At 43.9% G+C, this 21,214-nt stretch overlaps 1 protein-coding gene across 2 annotated transcripts in view; it reads left to right on the top strand.

Moving 5' to 3' along the window:
* GRK5 (G protein-coupled receptor kinase 5) overlaps positions 1-20,531 on the top strand; it is a 148,350-nt gene extending 127,819 nt beyond the window's left edge. For both annotated transcript variants that reach the window (XM_053984210.1, XM_053984211.1), the window contains 8 exons: positions 580-770; positions 5,232-5,269; positions 6,084-6,173; positions 7,499-7,707; positions 15,422-15,559; positions 17,858-17,995; positions 18,804-18,935; positions 19,749-20,531. In XM_053984210.1, the coding sequence (XP_053840185.1) occupies positions 580-770; positions 5,232-5,269; positions 6,084-6,173; positions 7,499-7,707; positions 15,422-15,559; positions 17,858-17,995; positions 18,804-18,935; positions 19,749-19,847 (1,035 nt within the window). In that variant the 3' untranslated portion in view covers positions 19,848-20,531. The remainder of the gene's footprint in view (positions 1-579; positions 771-5,231; positions 5,270-6,083; positions 6,174-7,498; positions 7,708-15,421; positions 15,560-17,857; positions 17,996-18,803; positions 18,936-19,748) is intronic.
* The last annotated feature ends 683 nt before the right edge of the window (positions 20,532-21,214 follow it).

The raw sequence follows: 21,214 nt of genomic DNA, 5'->3' as shown, positions 1-21,214 counted from the left end.
TATTTCAGGAAACACTGTGTGTACAACAAATGCAAGGTGTTTGCTTACATGTTTGCTTGCCTCTACCAGAGGATGGCACATATTTAAAAGTGATGGGTAGATTTTGGCTGGTCTGATTTTTCCTTGGGCACCCACCAGAGCCTCCAGGGATGATGCTGACCTTCACATCTCCGTTATGGTTCATTTGATCACCCCAGGACTGGGATATCTGGGCCTTCCAGGGAACTCACTGAGATGCAAAATGGTGCAGGAGGTGTAAATTCCCTTGATTACCAAGATTTCTCATACAATGGAAAAGTATGCCTGAAATTAGTATGTTTGTCCAGCCTCTGAAGCCATCTGAGCCTTGAGCATTTCTGGTGGTAAATAGGCTGGATTGCACAAATTAATCTGTAGAATCCTAACATCTGATTTTTTCTGTACTTTTAAAATATATGTTTGCCATTGTAAGAGAGCCCATACCAAATCCAGTCAATGTATTTTTTTTCATTTTCTGGAGAAAATCTTTAATGAAAAGCTAGCACTTCCTTCTTAGCAGCCATCTGAACTGTCACAACTGTGCTGCGAATGTTTTTCTAGGTCAATTTAGCCTATGCCTATGAAACAAAGGACGCACTGTGTTTAGTTCTGACCATAATGAATGGAGGTGACCTGAAGTTTCATATCTACAACATGGGAAACCCAGGCTTCGAGGAGGAAAGAGCTTTGTTTTATGCAGCAGAGATTCTTTGTGGCTTGGAAGACCTTCACAGAGAAAATACTGTGTACAGGTAAGCACTCTCTAGAGTCTTAGGATGTCTTTTCTGGGTAGGAAAGAATTGTCTACTTCCTCCCTTCTTATTGTGGTGCTGCACAGCTGAGATGCCTGAGTGCTTCGGCTGAAATTTTGCAGAGCCCTGTATAAATACAGCATGATACAGTAATCATGGAAGGGAGCAGTTGCTTCCCTAAATACATCCTGTGTAAATTATCCAGAGCTAGCATAAAGCTCCCCAAACCCTACCTCAATGTGCACTGGGCAACATAAAAAAAATATTTATGGAAGTCCCTTCAAAGGGATTTCGTTAAGGAATTGAGTTCCTAGTTGGGATGAAATGGAGATTATTCCATCCAAGCCTCTATTTTAATTAGTTAGATTATTTTGCACGAGAGGCTGCAGCGTGTGAAAATACTTCTATTGCAGAGGGCATGCAATCCCAAGAGGGTGTCTGAGACAGAGGGCATGGATTTCCACTGGTGAGTGTGATTAACTGGATGGGATCATGATGATCCTGGTGTGCCAGCCATGGAAGGGGGCCCGTTCCCAGCCACACAACAGAGGCATCCTGCTGGCAGCATCCCACCATCCATGGGTGCAGCCAGCGGGCACAGCGCTGCCCGGCGCCGCCGCTGCCGCTTCCAGGAGGGCAGATCCCAAGTACTCAGCTTCCAGTTTGGCTTGCAGCTCCACAGAAGCACTTTTCCAGGGCAGGCTGGATAAGCAAGCAGATTGCAGACAGAGTTCTTGTGACTCCACGAGAATTTATTTTTTTTAATCAACAGCCACTGTAGTTGTAAACAACGGTTCTTGTTTGTCTTCATCATCCCTGCTTGTGAAATCATCGTTGCTGGCATTCACAGCAGAAGAGGGCATGTAAATTGATGAAAGGACTTCCAAGGACAATGATTAATAGACAATAAGATGCTATTTTTAAAAGCCAAGCCACACTTTAAATAATTTTATATGCCTGGGTGTAATACATATGATGCACGTGCTTGTATGCCTAGAAATTGCAATATTGTTGTTCCTTGGAGATCTCTAACAAACTGACACTTGGTTGCCTTGCATCTTGCTAGCTGGCACACAGAGGGCAGACAGATAACATGCTGATTTTGTTGATGTTCACCCAAGAAGGAAGTTTTTTCTTTCCCCAAGGAACAAAATGGTACTAAGTGTCTAATGTCAATTGAAAAATCAAATCATAAGTGAAGTGTCTGGCTTCCTTTTCCCTTAAAGAACCTCCTACCACATTTTCAAACATTTTATAAGGATAGTGTAGTGTTTCACAATCGTATTTTATTGGAAAAAAAATGACTGCTGCATTCATAACATGGCTGGTAAAATGCCATACTAATGCCATTTTCTAATAGAACAAATCAGATCTGGCCACCTAAAACAGTGCGTGGCTCTGAGAGAAATGGCACCTCCTTCCTTAAGCAGGAGTTTTCATGCTACTCTTAAAAGAGCTGCTGCTTTACACCTCAGATGGCACATTCATTTTGGTGATGAATGATACTACATCCTTGTAGGTGACATTTTCTAGCAGTCTGTCAGGAGCATCTGCAGAGACCCCTCATTTGTAATAGCGCAGCGTGTTGTGGGACCTGTGAGAAGTGCTATATAGGTCAATAAAATATAGCAGCTAAATGCTACTGCCTTCTCAAGGCGAATAATTCATCACAAAACACTTATTCTTCAGACTTAATTTCATTTTCTCTAAACAAAATGCTCCTGAGTAAATCACAGCGTTGGAAAATGCATCCCGATCTCCTGGGCCGCTGCTGACGCACGCTGCAGACGTGACCTGGGAGAGCAACCAGGCTCAGAGTCAGATTTATCTCATTCAGAATTCCCTTGTCAAACATGGCACTTGTGCTACATTTCTCAACTGCATCATGTTAGTAAAGGTCAACGGGTTGGTTGTTCATGGAAAGCAAATGTAAAAAGCTGCTGGTTCTCCTCAAATTATATATATATATATATAAAATTCATTTCTATTTCATAATTTATATTATGTATTTAAATTTATATATATATATATACAACTTTTTTTTATATAAAACATTTTTTGTTTTATATACATTTTTTTTTAAGTATGTGATTTTTTAAAATTTATACTATAGCCATGCCTGGAAGCTGCAGTGAGCATGAAATTCACATTGTGCCAGGCATTGCACAAATACATGGTAAAGTCTTGTCCAAAGTGATTAATTGAGTTGTTTAGACTGTCCTGCACAGCCAAACAATTGCCTTTTGAGCATGGGCACAGTGCCAGCAGTTTATGTTCCAGTATGTTTGGGCAAGGCTGAGCCTTTGGGAAGTAGCTTTATGTGTCAGTGTGTCCACCAGGGATTTTTATTCCCTCTGGACATTTCAGTCATGAACCCTTTGAAGTGCTGGCCATGCAAAGTAAGCCAGCCTTGATCTTGAGGAACCAGAAATCTGAAAACAGGAATGACAACTGATGTCTGGGAGGGGAGGAAGGCTTCTTCTAATTGCCCTGACCCTAAGAACTGAACTGGTGTTCTAAGAGTCCTTGTGGAGTCTCCCATTTTCTCATTCAAACACAACATTTCCCAAGTTGCACATAAAATTCTTAAGCTTGGCCACCAGTTACAGTTTTAAGTGGGACTAATATCTGCTGAGCAGAAGATGAAGTAAGTGATGAAGGCTGAGTTCTTCAAGGGAATGATTCTTACAGGATTCAGAACCTATTTTCAAAAATAAATAGACAATGCCCTTGACTGTGCTGCTCCAGCATTGGAAACCTTCTGCTGATTGGCAGGGAAATCCACAGTGGTATGTTAAACAAAATCACAGCTTCTCCTCAGTATTCAGCTGCCCTTCACATATTTCAGCATTGTTTGTTTGAAAAGCAGGCTTGGTACCACTGGGCACTGGGTGAGGTTTATCTTGGAGGTCAGGAAGGTCTGAAGCAAGCAAGGAGATTACTCACAGCTCTCTGTGTTCTTGCTTGAAATCATAAATAAAAACAAGGCAAGTTTCAAAATTCCAGCTTTGGCATTGTAAAAACTATAAAGTACCCCTCTCCATACACAGGAAACTTCATGATACTGGAGTGGTACAGTTTGAGTGGTGGGGTGGGCTCCTGCACAGGCTCTGTGCTCTGCCCTGTGCCCTGGTGCAAGGCTTTCTCTTGTACACGCCCTCTCTTTGCTCTTTGCACAGAAATGCTTCTTGCTGGGAAGTTAACAGAACCAAGCTGGTTCACAGATGCAAGGAGGCCTTACAAAAAGAAGAGGCCAAGCAGTGCTTGGATTTGCACCAGGCTAAGCACTGCCTTTAGATAAAAGCCAGGGCATGATGTGGTGAATTGAAGCAATGCTGTTTTCCCTGCCCCACCCAGCTGCTGGTGCCTCATTCAGGCTCCTGAGCCAGCACAGCCCAGTCCTGGGGCACTTCTGGGACACTCCCTGCCCAGCATGTCCATCTCCCCCTCTGACACCTCTGGTCCCATCTCCTGGGCTGGCTTCATTCCCACTCTGCATGAGCAGGATGGGAAGGAGCCTGCCTGGCTCCCACCTCAGCAGCAGCCCAAGAATGGCAGCAGCTGCAGAGTTGTGCTGGGCTTGGAAAGGTTTGGAAAACAGCCTTGGTCAAGGAGAGGACAGCGTGGCTGGGCTGGGAAGAATCTCAAAGCAGCAGCTGGTGGAGGAGGTTTTGTGCAGACAAACCTTTCAGAAGAATGATCTGCCAAGGCTCTGCTAAATATGTGAAAACTGATACTATTTACTTCAGGAGTTTATAACTTGCCCAGATTTGGGGTTTTTTTGTTTTCTTTTTTTTCAGGAACAATAAAAGGCACATCTTCGACATTAGATTGACCACCTTGCCAATTTTCATGGCATTGCTCCAAACCACACAGGCACTTGAGTTTCACAAATGCTTGTAAGAATAATCTTAGTCTGGGCACAGCATTCCCCGCTCTGCCCCACATTTTCCAAACTCAACAAAATTATTGCATATATGTGCAAGTGCATGGACACACGTTCACATATTTGGTCTGACTCAGATGCCAGACATAGAAAATTTGAGCCCAACAGATTTCTATTTCAATTTTCACATGTAAATAAAGTATTTTAAAACATTTTTTTTTTATTTTTTAACATAAGATTTTATAACAGAAAATGTTAGAGAGATTTTACAACACAGAGGACTATAGGGGTTCATTTACAGGGCTTACAGGACTAGATGGATGAGTCCATTATAGGGTAGATTAGGAACTAAAAGCTTGGCTTAGTGAAAAATTGTAACTCCAGTTTAGAAAAAGACATATGGTTTCAGTCTATCTGTGAAGTGAGTTGTAAAAGGTTGTATTGGTTTCAGGAGTTCCTTGCTGTTTGAGTTGACACTCAATTGGTTTATTACAAGTATTAAAGCCCTCACACAGTTGTATGGTTATGTTATCAAAACCAGCTTCATACCCATAACTGCTATCTTTCATTTCCAGAGATCTGAAGCCAGAAAATATCCTGCTGGATGATTATGGTAAGTCTTGGAGGTTTACAGAGATGCTTTCACAGTAAAGTAGATTAAGTTAGTTTCAGGATATGTATTGCACAAAGACAAATAATGCTCTGAAGTGATTAAGAGGCTCAGCATACACTAATATTCCTGTCGTGGGCTGGGTGAGCTGCTGGAGCTCGCTGCACAGATGGAAGGAAGCAGCCGTGCCCTCAGCAGGGGCTGTTCTCGAGAGCTCGGCATTGCTGGGGCTCTCTGCCTTTCCCTGTTGTTTTTCCATCCTTGTTGCAAGGCTGGTGCAACATGGAGTTCTAATTTCTATATCTGTGCTTCCCTCTCCATTTTTGAAAGTACTTTCATCCTCTGCTGAGCCAAACCTGGTTTTATGCAAGCCCAGGTACCCACCCGTTCATTGCTGGAGGCAGCGATAATCAAATCTCGTGCTGACTTGCAGACCAGATGTAGCCTCTTCAGCAACCACAGAGTTACAGAATTGTGTCAGCCCATCCATCCTCTGTGATCAGTTCAAGATACTTCCCCACAGCATGCTTCTCTCTGCCTTTTTTTCACTGGTTTTAAAATACCTAATACGATCCGCTGCAGTCCACAGCCTTGCTGTTAACATTTATTTCACTGCGTTGTAGTGCCCTTAATAATTCCTCTTTTCCATATCAATGAAACTGCTCCAATTCAGTGATTCAGAACACTCTTTTCTTAAAATGTCCGAGCAGTAAATTGCAAGAGTAGTTTAGCAATGAGCACAGTTGTGGGTTTTGGACTAATTTGGGTCAGGTTATTATATCTGCTTTGTGTTGTTTTGTTTCTTTTTTCCTTCCAGGCCATATTAGAATATCTGATTTGGGTCTAGCTGTTAAAATCCCCGAGGGTGAATCAATCCGTGGAAGAGTAGGAACAGTAGGGTATATGGGTAAGTCTTCCACAGTTCATATTTTTAAAAATTTGCTGAGATTACTTGAGTTTTTGAGATATTTCTGCCGAGAAAGCTTAAGAAAAAGAATAAAAAATATTCACATTCAGCTGGGTCCAGTTTCATGCAGCAACTCCCACAGAAACCCTGACAATAAAAATCAGAAGAGGGTGAAAGGCTGGACCTCTACAGCTCTCAGTGAGGCTGGTCTATAACCTTAAATCAGCAAAGCAAATTGAAAGGGGATACAGCAGCTGGGATTCTAGTGATTTTAGTGTAGATTTATCTTAGGAGGGTTATGTGCCAAAATAAAGGTTTCTTTCTAGTTGCTGCTTTGTATAGGAGTTACAATGTATTTGCATGGTTATGATCAAATGGGTAAGTGCACACCTATGGTCATCTTGACCAGGGTCATCTTGAGCTTTCCTCTGTGTGCAGGGGAGGCTGCACAAAAGATGAGTAGAGATTTGTACATTGGTAAAAAAAAAAAAAAAAAAAAAAAAAGCCCAAAACTACACTCCCTTATTTAACTAGATCTGTTTTCTAAACTCAATGTAATTATTTTCATGCATTCTCTGGGTGGGCATATTTCTTGGAGTAAAAATTGCTTATGCTTATTTGACTGAATAGAAACTAGCTGATGTGAGCCACTGTTTCACCATATGGAGACTTTAATGAAAGCAAGCAAATCAGTTGTCATGTCTAAATTTTGTTATCTCAGTGTAAGTTTGCGTGCACACCAAGGCTCTGTGCTTGTGAGCACGTGAGGATGTGTGTTTGTACCCCTGCATGGAGGTGAGGGTGCCTGCAAGACAGTGACTCTCTGCCCAAAAGCATTGTCTGTGGTTGCAACACAAAATTAATGGATTGGAGTTTCTTTAAAGGGGAAAAAAAAAAGCTATGAATTGACCAAAGAGACAGAATTTGCTTTTGAAGAAATGTCACGGCTGTTTACAGGATGTGTGTTTCATTTCCTTTCTTCCCTAAGTGGAGAAATTTGGAGGAACTCTTAAAATTAGGTCTCTGCTTAATATTTAGGCCTAACTTCTTTCGTGTTTTTTTTTTTTTTTTAATTGGACTGAGTTGATAGAGAAGTCAGAAGGCAGCACGCACAAGGCATGTAGCATGTAGAGAGAACACCATGGCATGTAGCATGCTGCATTTCCTGTAATGCCCTCAACTGCAATCAGGAGGCATTTTTGTATTTTACCCACCATCCTCTGTGCATGTGTATCCAGTCACCAAAATGAAACTTCGAGGCATTTAAGTGCTCTGCCTGTGTAAATACCAAGCATTTCTACAAGACATCTCACTCTCCTCCACAGCTCCAGAGGTGTTGAACAACCAGAGATACACACTCAGCCCTGACTACTGGGGGTTAGGCTGTCTCATTTATGAAATGATTGCTGGGCAATCACCATTCCGAGGAAGAAAAGAGAAGGTGAAGAGGGAAGAAGTGGACAGAAGAGTGCTGGAGACAGAGGAGGTGTACTCCCATAAGTTCTCTGAGGAGGCCAAGTCCATCTGTAAAATGGTAAGGGGCTGGGAGGCTCAGTGGGGCAGCTTCATTAACGAGCTGTGTCTGACATGGTCTGAGCAGTTACAGGGTGCCATGGAGGGGCTGCAGAAACAAGGACTAACCAAGCTCATCTGTGGATGGGATGACTGCACTCTATTCATTCAAACTCTGTTTATTTGGGCTTGTTTCTCCATGAGATTCATCATGGTCATCCTGAGCCCTCTCCAAAGATTTATGGCCAAGGGAGCAGTATCTATTCTCATGAGACTTTGAATGTTAGTTTGCAGTCAAGAATGCATTTCTGTCTTTTATAACCTTGTAGAAAAAAAGAAAAAGGACTCGATGATGCAAGAGTCTGATTGTCTCCTGCAAGGAACTGCAAACCCCACGCTTCCATTGTCTTTGGTGAGAGCTGGGGGTAAGCAGGACAAAGATTATGCAATGAAATTATTGTGACACTCAAATGTTGTCCCGGCCCATCTCATTAACTTTGTTAGCAGCTTTGCCCTGGGGTGCCAGGGTATCCAGCTTTTCTTAATACTGTTGAGCTGTTCTTCAAAATGTTTTCTCACTCCTTCAGCTGGGAGTCATTTTCATAGCACAATAGCCATGTCTGACAATGGAAATCCTCAATCCCTCTGAGAAATCTCAAAGCTGCGTCTGAATTAATCAATGTCTTGTTGACATCCATCTTTAGAAGGCTGAATTGTAATTTGGAAAAGGATGTGGCCTTTTTCTGGGTGTTGTTTGCTAAGGAGTGAGGTCTCCTTTGGAGACAATGACCTATCTGTGTTTGCTGGTAGAGGGAGAACGAAGGGGAGGAAAGGTCAACAAATAGGTAGGGGAGGTTTCACCAGTGTCTTGTGCAACAGGAAAGCAAAGAGCAGATCCACAACACTCTGGTTGGCTGGCTGCATGAAGAGACACTGAAGTCTCCTTGCAAAATAATAATGGTAGCACTGCCAAGAGTCATGCCTGGAAGTCATTAACTCACAGTGCACCGAGTCATTCCTGAATCCTCGGGGTGGTATTTAACTGACATCACTCGTGATAGATGCTCCAGGCCACTCACTGCCCTTAACTGGTGATGCAGAGCCCCCAGTGAAGCTGACATGGGAGGACTGGGGCAGCCATGGGCTCTCACAGACCATCCCATGTGCCCCAGCAGGCTGCCTTCTCTCCTCAGGTGGCGTCTCAGCTCTCACCAGGTGAGGAGCAGCATCTGCTGGAGTGGCAGGGAATTTGTGCATGTCCTGCTGTTAATCTGAAATGGAGATGTGAGGCAGAAATTTTACCTTGCTGCTTGCGACACAGAATCAGAACAGTTTGGGTTGAAAAGGACCTTTAAAGATGACATAGTCCAACCCCCCTTTCCTGGCTGACATACCTGTAGAAGCCCTTCTTGTTACTCTTTATTTCCCTTGCATAACAAAATGAACATATACTTTGAAAATAACCATGAGAACTTAAAGCTGAGGAGAATTAAATGTAGCATTGATGGGACAGTGCTGTAGATGACCTACCACACTCGCACGGCAGCAGACAGTCATGACCACTGTAGTGGTCATTTTCATCTTCCAGCCATGGAGACTCTGGTTTCAGGGAGTCAGGCCTCAGAAGATCATCCAGTTCTTTCTCTTGCCTCAGGGAAGCTTGGACTATATATAATTTATTCCTGAAAACTTGATCACTACTGCTTCCCTGTCCAGTCATGTGGCATGTTTATTGAGGTGGTTTGTGCAAACTATTAATGGATCCAAAAATAACCTTTCCCTTTCTGAGCATTAGTATCTTGAGGCAGGAAGAGTCTGAGTCCTGATACTGAGTATGATGGTGTTTGTGGTTTCCCATCCAAAAGTGATTTATTTTATCAATTGATGTTTTTTATTTTTAAATCCATTATTCAAACATATTTTCTCAATTTCTTTTTGCTTTTTATATTGAAAGCCAGAACTTTGTTGCTTTGCATCAGCATCTTAACAAGGAAACAAAAGAGTCATAAAGTACCCATCATATCTGCAAAATGAAGCAAAAAGTTGCAATACATAAATGAAACTTGAGCCTTCTCAAAGATCCAACACAAAAGGCTTTCCCATAGTGGACTCTTCAGGGCAGGAGTGAGGAAATGTTTCCCACTATGTTGCCCAGCCTTTTCTTCTTCAGAGCTTACTTCATGAGCTAATCACCACCAGGAAATACATTGTCTTTACTCATTTACTCATAGGAAAACCCTCTGGTGTCACCCCACGTCAACCTTCCCCTCCTGGATGTTTGTGCCCTTTTGCATTTTTGCAGGCATATATCATAGCTCCCATTAATCATCATACATCCCATATTTCCATGTTTCATTTTGTAAGTAATTTCCCATAAATCAGACCTCATTTTGGACTGAAACAGAGATGAATAACAAATAATTAGGAACAGGGGCAGCTGGCTTTCTGGGAAGCTCCCCAACCCATAGTTCCCATATAACATAGCTGCTCCTGGTGTGTTTTTTCTGTGAAAAACATCCAGTCTTTCTAGGAAATGCTCCATGTTTGTTGTGGTTATGCCTCGTGCTCCACTGATGTACATGCGTGTTTTCCCTGACAAGTGCAGTCATGCATCCAAAGATGTGACTTGAAGTGCATTCAAGTCAGCAGCGTTGGATGGGCCCTCATTGCTGTGCTCTTCTGTCACTCTGTCAGTGCCCTGCTTGTCTGCATCTCCCACAGACTTGTCTTCCCTGATGCCTTTTGTCCCTGCAGCTCCCATTTTACCCTACACAAGAGGTCCCTGATGGGATGGTGTAAAGAAGACAAACTCCTGGTTTGGTGTCCCGTAACAGGACAGGAAGCAAGGGAAACCAACTGAGGCACAGGAGCAGTTCTGTTCCCTCTGAACATTAGGAAGCATTTTTCCATGGTGAGGGTAGCCAAATAGTGGAACAGGTTGCCCAGAGAGGCTATGTATGTAGTCTCCACACTTGGAGATAGACAAAACCCAATCAGACAAGTTCTGGAATAACCTGCTCTAGGAAACTCTGCTTTGAGCAGAGGGATTGGACTAGAGCATGTCCAGATGTGGCTTCCAGCCTCAGCTCTTCCATGTTTCTGATCTCCATTCCCTTTGCAAAGCGCCCCCCCCCAACCAACTGAAAGATAATGAGTTCTGTTTTCCGTAAAAGCAATGTTTTCCTGTTCCTTACTTGCCATCGGGAGCTCTGTCATCGTACAGCTGCTCCTGCCTGCTGCCATCCCTCCTTTCTGCTTTCATCCCATGGAAATCAGCATTATGACACCTTGAAGTTTATCAGTGCCCAAGGATAACTGCTCTTTCATCTCTCTGCTCTCATATAGTAATTGACCATAGTATTGCTTTTCTGTTCTCTAAAAATTGCTGAAAATAATATGTTTACTTCAGTGTCAGGGCTGAACTTTACCTAGGTGACTCCTTAAACTGCTTGATCAGCTGGGTCAATGGAAATGGTTTTAGCATTCCTCTTGTCTGCTTTCATGAGTGGCAATTTTTTGTTTTCCTTACTCCTATAATTTTAGGACTAACATCTTAGAACTTGGAATTATTTATTACATGGTATGATCTGGAGATTAACTGACTGATCACATGAAGATAAAACAGCGCTTTGGGGACTTCTGGCTTTTTTTAGCATCCTCACAACAGTTGTTTCTTTTTGTAAAGGAAGCAAAACAAACTCATGGAAAAGTCTCAGACATTGCAGAGTTTGAATACCCAGTGGGCATCAAATGAGTGACATGAAAGTATCAGAGAGCTCTTTATATCAAGATCTTGATGGAACTTTACTGCTGCTACTCAAGACTCTCTTTGAAAGTCCTGTTCTAGTCACGCTCTGTCCATGAACTCTGAAGACTAAACCCTAAATATCCAGTGTCAACTGGAGCCTTTTTTACCAGAACACACAGCTCTGCTGCTTGGCATTGACTTCATGCACGATTGGGTGGCCCAGGCCATGTCCAGATTTGAAACTGTGAATTATCTGCAGGCTCTACTGTAGAATTATATTTAAATTACCTTTGATGGGGTCCCTTCCGCTACTGTCCCAGGAGGGCTTGTCATCAGCCTGATGGAGTTGCTTTTGTTCTGCTCTCTATTCATATAAAATAAACCCTTTGAAGCCGAATTAAACAAAAGTGTAGAGATTACTTATAACATTCTGTTATCTCCATTCTCTTTTCCACATCAGATTCCCAAATGGGATGCATATTTCAGGCTCTTGCATGGATTTACTATTGCAGAAAGCTTCTGGGGCTGCAGGAAATGGTGAAAGACTAATTATTCCTTGGTGAAAGGAAGGATTCTCCCTTCTGGAAAACATTCTATTCCATGCTATGTCTTGATATACACAACAGAAGCCAGGAAGAATGTCTGGTTTCACCTGTTGCCCTCTCTATAGCTGGCTGCATCTACAGCTTTTCAAATTCCATTTATTTCTAACATTCTTCTCCATTGTGACTCTCCTGGGACTCTCAAGAGACTGCAGCTGCTCCCCTGAAGCAGGTTTTTGCAGGAGAATCCTCTCCTTTCTCTGTTCTTTCAGTCCCAGCCTATTCCCAAGTGGCCTGTTCCCTTTTGTGCCTTTCAGCCAGCAGTGGCCAGCCACCCACAACCAACTGCATTCATGCTCCAGAAACTTCCTTCTTGCATCTGAAGTTACTGAATACTCCCTTGTTTGTCATGGAGGAACCCAGGAATCCCCAAGCAGCCTTTTTCTGTCCTCAGCTACCCTTTTCTCTGACCGCACACTCCAAACATCTTACAGCCTGACAAGGGCAAATTCACAGATCAGCTTGGTCTCCCCACTAAGTCCAGAATCCAGACTGCAGAGATGGGAAATAACCCCCTTTTCATCCCTCCAGAGCTGACTTGAGAGCAGAGACTGTAGAGGTCTCCTGTATCATCTCCAAGCAAGTCCAAATCTATCCCTTCATACCACCACTTGCTCCTCAGCTGTTCCTCAAAGGTCCAAGGTATCATTTCCAAAAGTATATCAGAGCCATGGGTGCTAAAAATGGTCTTTCTGCTTTCAGATTCTTCTTTCCAACTGTCAGGAAAGTCTTATTGACATGAGAATAAAAGATTAAAATAACTTTTGATTTCTTTGCCCAACCAGAATAGAGCATGCCTGATTCTGTCTGGAAATTCCAAAGCGATCATCTTCAAATAGGCTAGAACATAAGATAAAAAAAAAAAAAAAAAAACCAAAAAAGCAAAAAAAAAAACCAAAACAAACAAAACAAACAAACAAAAAAAAACAACCTTGCAACAAAAATCCTAGTCTCAGGACCATGAGAACTCAAAGTCTAATGCAGTTATTTGAAAGTAAAGCATCCCTCTTTCCTTCTAGCAAGGAAAGCAAAGTCCAGAGAAGTGCTCTGAGACACATCTTTTGTGGTGAGCCAGATGGATGTGGTGCAGTATCATGTGAATCTCTCTGCTCAGAGAATGGCAAGGCATACAGATATTTCCTTAAGTCTTTTTACATTTATGGATCAGCCACTTGTGATCTGTCAGCCCAGATGTAACCACCTTGGCAGCATCAGAGGCAGAGGAAAGTGTGGGGAAGAAAGGGCTGTTGCTATTTGGAAGCTGAACGTTGCTACTGTGGCCAGCACCAGTGGCTTTAAACATGTTCCCCCGACCATTCAGTCCCTGCTATTGCTGCTGCTGCTGCTGCTGAGGCAGAAAGACCTGAGCAGAAAACTCCTATGTCTGCAAAGCCCTTTACCACCATTTCTGGCGTGGCTGCTGCCGCTGCAGCTTGCTCAGGGCGGGCTGGAGGGTGGCCTCTGTACCCATGGGGCACACGGATTGCCAAAGCCATTTGCCGTCGCAGGCTGGAAATGAGGCCCCAGCAACACAGAAGCAGAACTGAGGTGGCTGTTGGAAGTCAGATAAGAAAACCACCAATGCTCAGATGGTAGAAATGCCCAGTGGTAGCAGAGTGTTCAGAGAAGCCTGAAGAGCTGTGACACTGTAAACCCCTGATAAGGACAAGAAACCCCAGCTCCAGCCAGGCACCAGAGCAAAGAGCACAACATAACATTAGCAACAAACAATTTTCCTAGTTCCCCGTTGGTGAGATGAGGTAACTGAGCTGGGCTGCTGCCTCGGTGGCTGAGGCAGAAGGTGCTGGGGCACACAAGCCCTGAGCTGGGCACACAAGCCCTGAGCTGGGCACACAATCTCCAGGCAGCTTTGCCCCAGAGGGAAACTTGCCTGGCTCCCGGTCCTGCTGCTATAGGGATGCACCCGAGAACACGGGACTCCTCCCCAGCCTGCCCAAAGGTGTTTGCATCCTATCAGCGCAGCTGGGACGGTCCCGGGGGTGCTGCCGGGGGTGCTCCCGGTGCCGGCGCCTGCCCGGGCTCAGAGAGCCCAACCCAGCCCCTTCCCCGCCTGCTGCCGAGCCCCGGTGGGCTTTGCTGATGCTTTCGGTGCCATTCCCGTGCACAGCGCACCCGGGCAGGGCCGAGCGCTGCTTCTGGCCCGGCTGAGGGCCAGCAGAGCCGGGGGCAGCGGCGGCGGAGCGGCGGGAGCCCTCCCATCCGCCGTGCCCCGGAGCAGCCCCGGGCAGCGCTCGCCGCCCGGCCCCGCCGCGCTGCCCTTTCCTCTGCTGCCTCCCGGCGGCACCGCCCGAGCGGCTCAGGATCGCCGGCGGAGCCGCTGGAAGGTTTGCGTTGGGGGGATCCGTGACACCGTCCAGTCTAACAGGGACACCTTCCACTGGACCAGGTTGCTCCAAGCCCTGCTCAGCCTGGAGCTGGGCGCCTCCAGGGATCCAGGGGCAGCCACAGCTTCTCTGGGCAACCTGTGCTAGGACCTCATCACCCTCACAGGGAGGAATTTCTTCCTAATATCCCATCTAAACCTGCCTTCCTTCAGTTTAAAGCCATTCCCCCTTGTCTTTTTTTGACATGCCCTTATCCAAGGTGCCTCTCCAGCTCTCTTGCACTGGAAAGGGCTGTTGAATCTCCCCTGTGAATATCACAGCGTTTCTGTTCATGGACTTGCTTATCTGATAGACCAAAGATGCTGAGTTCAGTCGGTGGCATTGCTCCATTATGGGTACCCAGAAAACAGGTAGGACTTGCACTGCCCTTCTCTGAAAACAAACAAGGCAGAACTGAGGATCATTACTGGGCATTGGCTCTGTGGATGGAACTCCCCTTGAATTCAGCAGGGATAAGTCCATGACTGTAAAGGGTTGGTCCAATGTGCCATGTGATGCACTGAAATGTAGTGCAATGGGTGAGGGAAATACAGTTTGCTATTTTTGGTTTCTCCTAAGCACCTGTTCTTCTGAGGGAAAATTATTCTTACAAACGTAAAAAACAAAAACAAAAGAACTGACACAAAGCACATGGAACTTATGAATGTAACATCTTTAGATGTAAGTAACATATAAGAAAGTGACATCTTTATATGTTTCTAGGGTATGTCAGATCTCTTGAAAGTGTTCACTGAAAGCAGGCAAAATAAATGGTCTCTATTTTGACTGTAAATACTTTACAGCAGGGGATTTTTTGAGGATTTCACTAGCATGCAGAACAGTGCAGTCCTAATCCATTTAACTTCAGCTTTTAAGTAACAGCAGTTGCAACTCCCCTCTGTACTTCCCTGTGGGCACATTCAAAAACAAGTGGAGATAAAAATATCTTTGTGGAGCTCTTGCTTTCCTGACACCCTCACCATTCCTGCTGGCACGTTTCAGCTCCTCACCAAAGACGTGAAGCAGCGGCTGGGATGTCAAGGGGAAGGTGCAGCAGAAGTGAAGAGACACCCCTTTTTCAAGAGCATGAATTTCAAGCGGTTAGAAGCAGGAATGCTGGATCCTCCCTTTGTGCCTGATGTAAGTACGATGGCAAGAACCACCAGTGGCCTCTTTTAAGAGGTTTGTTTCTAAAATAACTTCTCTCTCTCAGGGCTGTCATCGCTGTCTGCATGGGTAGCTACCCCAGGAAGGTGTGATAAGTGGTGGGGCTGCAGTGGGGAGGCTGGGAGGAAGAGGAGAGAGGGCTCTGTGGGCATGTGGATGCAGGCTGGTAATGTGGGGCTTGATACATTCCCACTCCTTTTACCACAGCATTCCTGCACAACACTGGAGGCACTGGGAACCCTTATCCATGGCATTACTGTGAAAATAAGTGTGCTCAGAACCAGGTGGCGCTTGGGACAATCAGCAGTGAAAGCCAAATGTGTGCATGCAGGTTTATAGAGGTGAAACCAGAAATACAAAGTCCAGGGCTCTGTGGAACTGTATCATCATGAGAACAGTAGTTTGCTACAGAGAGTCTGAGCCAGGCTCAGCTATCAAGTGTCACCTCAAGCAGAGAAGGTGACTTGGACCTGAGAGAGCATTTGGAGCTTTTTGGTGTTCATGGGGCACAGAACCCAACACTGAGTCCTTACTCAGATTTACACACCAGGCTCATACATATTGAAAGGCTTCGTTGCATTGGCAACAACAAAACCTTTTCCACGCTTTTGTGGTATCAGTTTCTAGCCCAATGCACAGAGTTATCTGATTATTTCCCTCCTGCAGGGCTCTCTTTCTGGCTGGAGCTTCTATCCTTAAAGTCCCCATATGGTTCTAAGTAAACACTGCCATTTTAACATATTAAAGAAAGTAACATCTTGGCAGCTCCCATTCCCATTGCTGCAGGCTCAACCAAACCAAAGTGGTTTGAACACTACAAAAGTTTACTTTAGTTCCTCTGGTTTTGCTTTACATTTTACTATGCAGCCTAGTTATTCCTGCCAATTAGCCCGTGGTGTTACGACCTGCTTTAGTGGGAAGAAATAAGAGACGAGCTACTATTTCTTTCTGATGTAGAAAATTATAAAATTCTGGGCTCAAATTTGGGATCCGCCAGAGTGCATAAAAACTGTGGCACATAAGGCCTAGAAGGCACCTCTTAGAGACATATTTGCAAAAGCAAAGGCACATAAATTTTTATGGCTATTTATTGAGAGCTCAAGAGCTGTTCCTAATTTAATTTATTTGGCACTCCATCCATAGATCTTCCAGTCTTTACTGAAGTCAGCTGAATCACCCAAAGCTATATAGCCAATGACAGAAGTGAATCCCATCTTCTTCTACGTTACTCCATCTCCACAAAAATGTTGTGGATTGCAGCTGTCAGGAATGCAGAGGGATACAGCCTTCAGCAAACAGGACTTCTGTCAGGAGTTAGGTCGATTGGTTTGGTCACAGCGCTCAGATCCAGATAAATAAAGTGCTGCACTGTTGGACCCCTGGCTGGGCAGTCCTGGTAGCACAGACAGACAGTAGGGTTCCACACAGGCTGGGGTTCAGCAGGTCAGGCTGGTCCCACAAGCCACCCCTCAATTATCCCTGCATGCCAAAGGGTGGCTGTGCTGGTGATGGGAACTCTCTGGGCACACACACTGCCTGTGACAGGCAGCCACTGCTGACTCTTTCTGCTCCCTGGGGCTGACTGCTGGAGTATGAGCTGAAAGTTCCATCACTGCAAAGAGTTTTGTCTCTGTCATCCCAGAAAATTGAGTAGTTCAAAAAGGCAAAGCCATTTGACCGTTCCTTTGAAGAAATGCAGACAAGTTAAAAGAGTTAATAGAGGTAATTCTGGGCAGCTTCCAGCAGCTGAGCTATTAATAAAAACAATGGAAAAATGCCAAACCTCCTCTGTTTTCTTTAGCAATTAGGATACATTCCTTTAAACTTCCAAGCTGCAAACTCCACAGCTATCTGGGCAGGAGGGCACTTCTATCTGAGGCCTCTTTTCAGAGCTCTCTCCAGTGTGCCACTCGTAAACATTCTGGTTTTCTGTTGTTCCCTCTCTAAATTAAAAGACTACTGAAGGGTTCCATTTTTCTTTTCTGGCTCTTTCTGTCCTTTTCCTCTCACCTCTTAACCAGATGGTACATGGATGACTAAAACCCACTTTGACTGATGCTTTGAGGACTTCAGAATAGGAAGCTTAATGTGCTTAAAGTGAAGTCTGCCTTTGATGATAAACACGCAGGCAGAGCAAGTCTGGAGAAGGAGGATGCAGACACACACTTGTTAGACATTCTCACTTGACTGAATCTGTGAATGAAAGCACATGGTCCGACTCAGAAATATTTTTCCTCTTGTCATTTCTCCTTTTTTTTTCTGCTGACACAGCCCAGAGCAGTGTACTGCAAGGATGTGTTAGACATTGAGCAGTTCTCCACAGTGAAAGGAGTTAACCTGGACCAAACAGATGACGATTTCTATTCCAAGTTTTCCACAGGATCAGTGTCTATTCCATGGCAAAATGAGGTAAGGATGTATCATAGCAAAGTTACTGCAATAAACCCCATAACACAGACAATTTAAGAGGAGCTCTATGTTCCAGTAATATATAGCTACTGGATAACTTGCCAGACTCTAATGCTTTCATGAGTTACAAATGGCCTCTTTCAAGGTCTGTAATGTACCACAGATGTCAGGTTCAGGTGACTGTATCTGTTGGCTCTGTGTATTTGTGTAAATTGGCAAGGATCCTACTGTGCTTCCTCCTCCTGGATTTCTACAGAGGTGTTTCGACAGCCCTCAGCACCTTCTGTGGTTCAGCTGGAAATCCTTAAGGGAAGGATCCTCCACTGGTGACCCTGCTCTCAGCCACTGTCTGCAGTCAGCCCCAGCTGCAGCAGTTAACTCTGGACCCTGAACTCCTCCAGCACTTCCATGTCTTGGTCTTTGTTTCTGTTTGGTATCAAACCACAGCCAGCAGTGGATTTCAGAATCCAGCTCTGCATCAAACAGCAGATCCACTTGGGCAGAGGGCTGCTAATAACTGGGGTTTTGTAAGTGTGCCTGTCTTTGCCTGATGTTCTCTACAATGCTAAAGGAAAGAACAGAAAGTCTTGTGGGGCAGCTTCTGACAAGTCTGATGCAAACACGCAGAGCAGACTCAGCCTCTGGTTTTCATACACTCTAATTGCCCTCTACAGACACCAGCAGGAATCCAACTGTTAACTCTCCTCACACACTGCTAACTTTGAAAAACCTAGCACTACTGGAATTTATTTAGTGCAGATGAATAATTCCTTTTTTTTTTTCTCTCTCTCACACTATATTCCACTAGATGATAGAAACAGAGTGCTTCAAGGAGCTGAATGTATTTGGACCAAATGGTACTATTTCACCAGACCTAAACAAAAGCTACCCCCCAGAGCCACCCAAGAAAGGATTGCTACAGAGAATATTTAAGCGACAGGTGAGATCTTTTATGACTAAGACCAGGAAACTCCTGTAGATGCCTGTTTTCACAGCCCTGTTCTGGTGATATTTCTGCTAGGAGAAGGGCAGTGCATCTTAGAGAGGGCTGGCTCTCACATTTACCTCCATATCTCAAGTTTTTCATCTACCTTGTGTGATTTTTTTTTTTTTTTTGTCACAGTTCCAGTGTTGCTCGTGAGTTTTGTTTCCAGCAGTTGAAAACTTCTTACCCAACCTGTTTTTCAGTGGTATGCTGAAATGCCTTTTGAAACTGTCCTATGGTTTTAAGACATTTTTAGTGAAAATCCTTGATTTATGTGTTAAAAAAAAAAAAAAAAAAAGGAAAATGCACATTTTGAGGGAGGCAGTTGTGGCAGAAAACCAAGATAATAAAGAAGAGAGCAACCTGGATCAAACATAATGTGCAGCTTTCATGAGGCACCATGGCACCACTTGCAAATGTCAATAACATTCTTAGACTGGTCTATTTCTGTAGGGTTAAAGCTGTGCCTGAGCATTGGCAGGTACCCTCTGTATTTGTCAGATTTAGCAGATGCTGACATTTTGCAGTGAATTGATTTGTCACCTGGAGCTCAAGTGAGTCTTCTTTGCTGCATTCCTCAAGAACTGTCATGGTTCTGCTGACCTAAAGAGACTACAGGTAGGAAAATGGAGAATATTTTGCATCTGAAGATCTTCAAGCAAGAGTCTTGCAGTCCAGCCAGGACCATAAAATGAACGAAGCTGGATTAAAAATAAAACCATGGCATATTATGGAAATCTAATTGTCATTTTCTTCCTCTTCCTACAGCATCAGAACAATTCAAAGAGTTCTCCAAATTCAAAGGCCAGTTTAAATCATCACATAAATTCAAATCACGTAAGTTCAAACTCCACTGGAAGCAGCTAGTTCCAGCTCAGTCCTATGAAACAACATGTTGCATCCTTCCACTATAATCTCTGGAGCTTCTGTGGATGAGAGAGCCTCCACCGTTGAGTGAAAAAAAGAAAATCTGGATCTCCCAAAATGGAGATTTTCTACCCATTCCTTCTAGTGGAGCCTCACATTTTAAGAAGAAATTTCCACTCAGGTCTGTTTTTGGAGGTGGCACTCAAGACTGTGTGAATCAAATTTGTCTCCTTAGAACATTGCAATAGAAATTCAATGAACATGACTACTTGCACGTATTTAAATAGCATCATACTAGAACTGAATTTTGTCTTTATTATTTTTAAAGAAAAGTTTTGTAAATTTCTCTATTGTCTCAGTTTACATTTTGTACATTTGTATTTAAATGAAAGTCAGACTTTGGAGGTGTATATTTTCCAAGCAGCAGCTGTAAAGCCATGTGTTTTAAGACATTTTTTTAAAAGAAACAAAATGTGACTCAAGACTTCCAGAGCCTCAAATGAGAAATCATTCTTTTTAGCAATTCTAGAAAATTCTTCATAAATCACTTTATCAGATGGGGGTTTATTGACATGCATTTTTATGGAACAGTTTATTCTTAATTATTTTACATCTGTATATTTGGTTTACAGCAACACTGCATACATTTCTCCTCTTCATTAGTTTGTAATGTCTCGCATTAAATGCTAAAAGACAAGATTTTGATGCATTCAAAAATGCTACTTGCTATGCTGATGGTTTGTGATGTCTTGGGACCAGCACAGCTGAGATTTGCACTTATGTTGTTGTTCCATCAAAGGCTTTTTAGGTAGAAAGGGAGCCCTGTTTTAAGCTCTTTCCCTTCACTAGTGTTTGTGCTGTTTCTAGCAACAGGCAGAACAAAGCTGAGGGAGAGGTGACCAGGAAAGCAAATGTCCATTTCTTTTTCTAGGACTTCAAACCTGCACCTGCTGAAATGAGAGCAAAACTCAAAGTATTCTCCATGCTGCAGTCAAGAGCCCAAGGTCTTTCCACAGCTGCCCATATCAAAGAGGCAGCAGGAGGGAAGTTCAGCAGTCTGGTTTGTGCCAACCATGAGATTGGTGACAGCCTTGTAGAGCTGAGCCGTGGGGGTTTAGAGTGGGATCTGAGCTGCTTTTGGGCAGTGGCAGAACCTACAGGCTGTGCCCACACTTAAAATACTTCCATGTGTCATGCAAACACCCCCGACACATCCCCTCAGTTAGATCCTCCACTGAATAAAATGCCAGTGTGAAATAATAACTCCCACTTCCAGCTCCATCGTTCTTTGTCCAGGATCCTTTAACCATTGACAAAAACTCTGTCCCCACTAGGATGAACAGGATCAGGCAGGATCAGTGGCTGTG

Source organism: Vidua macroura, chromosome 8 (assembly GCF_024509145.1).
Source record: "Vidua macroura isolate BioBank_ID:100142 chromosome 8, ASM2450914v1, whole genome shotgun sequence".
In the NCBI taxonomy this organism is placed as follows: domain Eukaryota; kingdom Metazoa; phylum Chordata; class Aves; order Passeriformes; family Viduidae; genus Vidua; species Vidua macroura.
Note: the sequence above shows the minus strand (reverse complement) of the source record. Positions and strands in the feature narration are given on the sequence as shown.